The sequence below is a fragment of the Antechinus flavipes genome, chromosome 1 (genome assembly GCF_016432865.1).
Source record: "Antechinus flavipes isolate AdamAnt ecotype Samford, QLD, Australia chromosome 1, AdamAnt_v2, whole genome shotgun sequence".
Classification (NCBI taxonomy): Eukaryota; Metazoa; Chordata; class Mammalia; order Dasyuromorphia; family Dasyuridae; genus Antechinus; species Antechinus flavipes.
The window spans coordinates 574,340,859-574,349,212 of NC_067398.1; the positions used below are offsets into that span (position 1 = coordinate 574,340,859).

Here is an 8,354-nt window from a genome sequence, read left to right on the forward strand (position 1 = left end):
TCTCAAGATCTGGTTTCCTCTCCTGATCTTATTAGTTGTGTGATCTTAAACAAGTCAATCATATACTATAGTTTCAAATCTCTCATTACTGTTTTGTCATTTCCCTGCTTAAAAATCTTCAGTGACTATCTATTATTTCTAGAATAAAGTACAAAATCCTGATACTGAAAGCCTCCCAATGACCTTTCCAGTTATATTTCATATTAATTCTTCAATCTAGTCAAACTGGCCTATGATTCATTCTCTGGACTTGATGTTCCATTTTCTACTTCTATGCCTTTACTGAAGTGTTTCCCCAAATCTGGAAGATACTCTCTTCTCATCTACTCCTTAAGGAATAAATAAATTAATAAAAATTTAGTAAGTGCCTAACTGTATCTTATACTGCCATCTGACGATATAAACACAAAAATTAGAATCCACCCTTAAGGATTTTACCTTTTAAGGGGGGAAAGCAATATTTTCATAGCTTAGTAAAATATAGGGAAATGCAGCAAAAGTAATATATATGAACTTGAGACAAAGTGAAGAAATGGAAATGGGGGAAAGATAAAAAACTGGGATAAGTTGAGAATGACGTTTTGGAGGAAGCTCAGTGATTCAGGAGGAAGGAGAATATTGCAGGAATGGGATGTAAGCTGTCCAAAAATATGGTGACAGAAATTAGATGGTCATGGATAGGGAATAACTTGGCCATTTTGGCTAAAGAGAGTTAGTAATATATTATCAGCTTGGAAAGATTGTCTCTGGGCTTAGATCAAGAAAGGCTTTAAATGACAAACAGAATCATTTGTATCTTATCCAAAAAAGTAAAAAGGAAACTTCTGAAGAATTCTACCCCCCTTCCTAAGAGAGGAATAACATGTTCAGACCTAGAATCTCTAAGTTATTTCAAAGAATAGCTCATATGCAAAATCTTTTTCTAATTACTCCTCTGAGGAGTCTCTCCTCGATATTAATAATTGATTATTTTCAAAAAGATACTAGATAATCTTTGAAGTTCCCTCTCCAATATTGTGGGAAATTCAAATTATAAAGCTGCTTCCTAACATGATTTATACTACTGTACTAGGAGTTGAAAAGTAGACTTTGGAATTGCTAAGAAGCAGGAAGATTACCCTGCTTTTGCAATACATAGAGAATAGGATTTTTAAAAGAAGAATTCCATAAACAGTTTGGAGTAACAGATATTTTCAAAATAGTGTAGCTGTCTTCAAGATTGTAAGCTTCATAAGAGCTGTATTAATGGGGAACTTCTATACAGTTGATTGAGTCAGTCATTCTTGTGATCACATTCATTTGTCAAGAGGGCAGAAACCACTTCAATAAAGTATGGTTTGATCTATTTGCATCTTTATTCTCAGTCTAAACTAAAAAAAAGTCAGTGACTCCACACTATTATTAACATTGATTTGCTCTATAATATCACTCTAAATGATTTATCTGCTTGTTTCCTTTGTAAGCATGGGATAATATAATCCTAAGTAAGGAAGGTACTGAGTAATGACTCATAAAGAAAACATAAGTCCTTATGTTCCACCATTCTAGGCTTTGTCAAAAAGAGTGACCCAAATGAAAAGGGAATTTTTTTTTCTAATGAAGTCTCCACTTTTTAATTCATTCAACTGTTCTTAAGTAAGTTACAAATTCAGAAACATTACTTCTCAGAGCTGTTGGCTGAGAAACATGATGTGACCTCTACTTAGTCATCTATGTGGGGTATCAGGGAGGTCACTGAGGTAAAGAGTATGTTTATCAAAAGCCATAAACCAGCCGTAACTCTGCTCTCATGCTTCATTGGATTTAATGAAAAACCAAACATCCAAACATCAGCTTGAAATTCTCTTTTTCACCTCATAAATTTAGTAGGTAGTTATTCACAGGTCCCAATACTGAGTTTAGTTGATCTCTTTCTAATCAATATTTCTCCACATTAGTAAAAGATAGCTTTAAAATCTTTCTATTTCAACGATCAACTTAGCTAAACCTTATATAAGCTTTGGTTACATGGTGTCCATTAGGTACTTAAGAAAGGATAAGAGAAATAAAGGAAGCAAGGAAGGAAGGAAGGAAGGAAGGAAGGAAGGAAGGAAAGAAGTAAGGAAGAAAATATTTAAATTTCGTTCCAAAACTATTTTCATTGAATTAGGCTACCTCCTATATAGTTCTTAAGATATTTAGAAGGTTTTCCACACATCTTATTTAATACTTGGAGTTACTCTGTGAAATGGATATTGCAGCTGATATGCTTATATTACAGAGGAAATAAGAGAACTTCAGAGACTTGTCCAGGATTCCATAATGTGTCATTCTGAATGAGGATTAAAAATTAAGGCTCTCTCCTTTCAAGTTCAAAATTATTTCCACTACACTGCCTTTTCCTCAAAAGTATCCAAATTTGATTTTACTTTTGAGTAGGATTGAATCTATCAGTCAGTAACCATTTATTAAATGCCTTTATATGGACTACCTGCAGGAAACATAAATACAAATACATTCTTGCACCCAGGATAGAAATAGGAAAGTAAGGAAGTCTCTTCTTTCAAGGAATTCACTTTTTCAAATCCAATGGGAATTTCAGTACTGTTTTTAACCTGCTCTTAATTTTCCTTTTTCCACTTGTTCTCTTGTGATCATGTAATGAAACCCAGAGTAGAAATGAGGTTTTTCTACTGAGTGCAAATGTGTGAAACAATTAAAAGGGAACCAACCTAACTACCTAGGTTGGTTATCTAGGTTTTTCTTATAAGCCTCAGGTTATCAAATAAATCAGGCAAGAGTAGTTGAATTTTAGATATTTGCAATTTAAATTTAGTTTTCTTCATGTATCCTTCCTGATGCTCAAATAAACCAGTCAAATTAGTAAAATTTTAAATCTCTTCAGCTTACATCATTTAGTTTTCTTTGTGTTTCCTTGGTGCTTCCAGAAGAGATAGAGTAGGGCAGAAATATTTAACTTTGAAAATATAGAATATAGGCAATCTTTTGATTTTGTTAACAGAAAACACCGTTTTCTGTTAAAAAGGGAAAACATTGAAGTAAGAAAAATATAGTTAGAGAAGTGATAAATGTCTTGTTTGATTAAAGCTAGTCCTTTTCTGCTTAAGTCTCTTTAGTAAAATGGATTACTGTGTAGGAGTGAAATATACAATGCCTCCCTCTAGTGTTGCAATTTCATCAATACAGTTAGAATCATAAATTGGAGCTATGTAGTCTAGCTCTCTCATTCTCTCTCCTTTTACAAATGAAGAGACTTGAGTTGTTGAGAAGTTAAGTGACTTTCCCATAGTCACACTGATAGTAACTTTTCTCCCTACTCACTGAGTTGACTGACATATTTTACTTTTGTCCATCTAGGCTTACATGGATTGCAAAAGCCAAAATATCGACTTCTTGTTAGCAAATTGCACAGGTAAGTAAGTCTTAATCCTTGATAAATAAGTTTACTGTGACACTGGAAGTATTTATCACATGGAATTTAATATTCATCCTCTGTTTCAGCTTCCTTGAAAAAAGCAGTGCAATATTGTGGACACCTAGAGTCCGATAAACATATTTTCTTTGAATCAGTATCTGCTGCAATTGGTGCCATCCATTTAAATAAGGTGAGACTTAAAGGGGAGACTAGGATATTCGTATAATATGCTAAATAATCACGTTTTAGGATTCGCTCACAGGTATAATTTGCATCTCAAAAACTAGTGAAGATCTGTATTTCAGATATTTTTTCTGAGTATAATCCCTCTCCTAGATGTTTAGAGTCTAGTGGTTAATAATGGTTTCCCCAATCCATAAGACCTAATCATATTTATTATGTGCTTATAAAATGCAAAATTCCACACCTTTTGTTTAAATTGAATGCTTTTTTCTTGGGTTGGCCAATATATGAATTCCAAATTCTAAATATGACTTCCATTCTCCTACTAGTTCACTTCTGCCTCCAAACTTCCGCACACAAACACACACTATCTATGTGTGTGTGTGTGTGTGTGTGTGTGTGTGTGTGTGTGTGTACACACACTATATATATGGCAACTATTATGTACATATTCTGTACAAACATGGCTATTTCTTGGGACTATACCTTTAAGTGTACCAGATGTTGCAAATCCCATCTACCCTGGGTTGAGGAATAATTGAGATCCTTGTAACTTAGTACATTGTGATTTCATCTTTGTAGAGTGAGAAAGAGTCCTGGGGTTGCACCTTAGTTTGAATCCCATTCATGTATTTCTTGAATAACATTGATTTATCATTATTTAATCTACCTGGTTCTCACCTTCTGCATCTGAAAAAATGAAAGGTTTGTGTGATACGGCTTCTAAAACCCCCTCTAGCTCCATTTGTACATGTGCTAGGAATCTGGCTCATCAGACACTCTTTCATCTCTGGACTCCTTTCCCTTTACTTGCAATACCATTCAGTTCCCTGGGTACCTGCTCTTCTGGTCTCCACAGGAATAAGAGTGTGGACCTACTGAGAGAGAAATAGAATTTTTCATTTCATTTTTTTTGGCAGAACTTGTGTTTGGGTAGCTGTTTCCATTGTGATGCTGACTATAATTGTTCATTGCTGTTTCTTTTGTTTCAGAATCTGAGCAAATTCAGTGACCACAGTGAAGTCTAAGCTTAACGTGTTATATAGCTCATCTCTTCTCTCTGAGTAGCTCTCCAGGATCAACCAAGTCATGACGTTTTTACATGATCTTTTGTTTTTATTATTGAACTCCTGTAGGCAACACATTTTATATCAAATGTAATAAATAGATTCAGTAACTGAATGGCTACTGATCTGTATTTACCAAATATTGTTTTTTATTTCTGTTTTCTTAATGTTGAGCAGGCCCATAGGGTTGGTTGTCCTATAGTAAAATTTTCATAGAAAATTTATATGTGTTTTTAAATACAGTATCTTGAAAGACTAAGCTAAAGTCTTGGTCTGTCATTATCATTTTGTATATTGTTTTAATTCTTTTTAATTAAAAGTTAATTTGCAAAATACAGGTACATATTTCTGCTGGAATAACACATTAGGAGTCCTTTCCTGTCCCCTGTAAAACTACAGAAAGCTCTCTTTATAGGCTATATATAATCAGTTTCAAGTGCCTTTCTTCCCCACTAAAGGGGGGGAAAAGAATAAAACCATTTGATAGTAGCAAATATGTGAAATCAACTTTTGTTATATGTATAGTTAACCACGGGGGCAGCTAGGTGGTACAGTGGATAGAACAACTGGGCTTGGAATCAGGAAGACTAATCTTTATGAATTCAAATCCAGCTTCAGATACTTACCAGCTGTGTGACCCTGGGCAAGTTACTTAATCCTGCTTCCCTCAGTTACCTCATCTGTAAAATGAACTGAAGAAGAAAGTGGCAAAGTACTCCAGCATCTTTCCCAAGAAAATCCCAAATGGGATCACAAAGAGTCAGATACAACTGAAACAATTCAATAACAACATAATTAACCAAAGCTTGTAAATATTGATGTAGAGCAGAGTTGGAAAGGGCAAAAGGGCCGTAGTCAATTTTCATCTCTGCTGCTTAAAACCTGTGTGATCGTGAACAACTCATGTACAGATGAGGGAATTGAGCCTCAATTTCCTCATCTGTAAAGTGAGGGGGTTGGGATAAATGGTGTCTGAAATTCCTTCTAGCTCTGTATCTATAATCCTATGATTGTATGAAGCACAAATGCTCCCTCCAACTATGAAAGCCGCTGAAGTTAATGAGAGCAAAGAATGAATAACCAGTCAAGGAAAAGTTCTCTCAGCTTTCCACCCTCACCCCATCTAGTACAATTTGGAAACTTTGAACTGTTTAGAAGTTTTATATACTATGTAAAGGCATATAAATTTATGGATTAAGTTTATGGCTTAGGGGACTTCCTTTTTATTGTGAACATTAAAGAGATACCCAGGATCTTGAGTTTTGAAAGTTACAATTGGGATCATTTTATTGTATAATGTACTGATTTCTGATTTTATATAATTCTTTCAAGTTTGGAAAGTATTATGTATTACACAAATGAAATAATGTTATTTCATTTGAGCCTTAAAGTTATCTTGAGGTATGGGTATTGTTAGCCCTATGTAACAGATGAGGAAGCTGAGGCTCCCAAGAGTGAAGTACCTTGACCATGATCACTTGGCTAGTAGGTGTCAGGAATAGCATGGGGCAAACCCAGGTCTTCCTGATCCAAAATCCAGCTTTCTCTGTATGATGCCAGGCAGCCTAGATTTAGCTTGGTTAGTACCAAAGAATGTGCATGTTCCACATCTATTTACCACCAATAAGGCTTCTGGAAGCAAGAATACCACTACCAGATGATATTTTGCATTGGAAAGACCTTAAACATTACCTTAATAGAGTTTGATAAAGAAATTGAAATCCACAGAGCTAATGTGATTTTTTAAGAGATCATATAATTTGTTAGTTGAGTATTAGTTAGTTGTTCCTCTTTTATTTCAAGGATATGCATAAGTTCTATAAATATAAGAGTTTATGACAAATAACCCTTTAGGGAACTTCTCTGTATCCCAAGGGCAATTAACATTTGGTATTATATGCCTTGCAAATCTACAGACATGAAAGGATAATGGGCAAATAGCTATCCTAAGTTAAAGTGAGCTACATAAATTATTCATATTTTGAATATATATTCACACATATGGGTGTATATAGGGCCTTACATTTCTGTTTAGCATATTGGTTTATGTAAGAAGCATTTTCATTTAGAAAGGTAACAGGTGTAGAAACAATAAAAATTGAAAACTTTTGGAGACACAGCCTTTTAAAAAAGAACTTAGTGGCTTAGCATATTTCCAGTAATTTTAATTAAGATAATTAAGGAGAAGCTTGTAGATAAGAGTAAAAGAGTCTATATTTAGACAAGAAGATTGTAAAGTAAGCTTTGTGAGCTTTCCCAAAAGTGAATTGAAGCTCCCACCATCTGATTCAAAATAACTTATGATGAAATGAAATGAAAATGAAAAATGATGAAATGCCCATTCAGATGGCATGATATTTTAGTCTTACCAAACCATATATTTCATGGGAAGAAAATAATAGACATGAGCATTTCCCTATATTATCTAGGAAATAGTCTTGTGCATAATGTAAGGAAGAGATGAAAACATAGGTTTGTTTTATTTCCAGAAATGAAAAATTACTTTTCCTCAGTTGACCTAAACTCTTTAATCTCTAGTTTGGTATGAAAAGGCCAAAGCCAGCCAAATACTTATCTTAAAAAACTCCATTGAAAGTTGAAGTTTTTGCAAATGTAATTTGCTTATCTTTAGGGAAAAAGCTAAACTTTTCCTGTTGAATTGTTCAATATATCTTTATGGATTAATTGTTCCAATTGATGGAATGTGATAGAAATGAAGGATAGAACTACATGTGCTAGAATGGATTCACCAGTGAAAGGTTCAGAAAGGTTACTGGACAGTCTCTTTAACTTGTAAAGTAATGTTTTCCAACATAAATAACTATACCTTCTTACAAATACATAATATGGATAGCATTATCTGGTGGAATAGTAATTATACATCTTGGAGCCCACTAATAATATCAGAGTCTAGGTTGACTTATTCTATTTTCTTTATTAAATATGACCCCCAGTGTTGCCAGAGCAATTGTATGTTTGAGTGTCTTCCATTTTTGTGGTAGAAAGTAGAAAGTATTAAAAAAAATTAAGCCAATGACACATCCCGTATTAATTATGTTTGAGGTAAAAAAAAAAGCAGGCCAAAATGAGTTAACATTTTTAGTAAGTTTGGAATAGACATAATTTAATTGGGTTGACATAATTTAAACTGTAATTTTGTCCCAATTCTGTAATGGTTGCAGATTCACCAAATTTTTCTTTGAAGATGACCTTGCTTTTTTTCCTCCCTCCCTCATTCCCTCAATGACAAGCTATTTTCCTTTCAGATGTTACAGGAAAGCAAAATCAGAAAGAAAAAAAAATTAAAATTGACCTGCAAGAGTACTAAGGACCTAACATGGTGACACTTAAAAATTGAGCATAAAATATGTAATAAAGGAAAGACTGTTAACAATACACTTATGCAAATTAAATGTCTTTAATTTTCATCATTTGTCTTCTGTTTTAAAGGTTATTTTCCCCTTGATTACATGATACAAGCATAGTGAGGTCTGGCTTGAGCTACTTTGAAGTAATTTATTTGACAAATCTCCCATCTAAAAATATGCAATGTAATAAGGAAAAAGATCTTCCTTGTTTAATGAAAACATTAATGTGTCAATAGCCTATACGGATAATGTTTGACATTTGCTGGTTACTAAAATAAATTAAGAAGTTGGTGAACATACATATGCTTGGGAAACATGCAT

The 8,354-nt window shown here is 33.7% G+C and overlaps 1 protein-coding gene across 1 annotated transcript in view; it reads left to right on the forward strand.

Moving 5' to 3' along the window:
• SLC26A7 (solute carrier family 26 member 7) overlaps window positions 1-8,093 on the forward strand; it is a 306,162-nt gene extending 298,069 nt beyond the window's left edge. The window contains exons 18-20 of the mRNA XM_051970834.1: window positions 3,358-3,412; window positions 3,502-3,605; window positions 4,591-8,093. Of these exons, the coding sequence (XP_051826794.1) occupies window positions 3,358-3,412; window positions 3,502-3,605; window positions 4,591-4,626 (195 nt within the window). The 3' untranslated portion in view covers window positions 4,627-8,093. The remainder of the gene's footprint in view (window positions 1-3,357; window positions 3,413-3,501; window positions 3,606-4,590) is intronic.
• The last annotated feature ends 261 nt before the right edge of the window (window positions 8,094-8,354 follow it).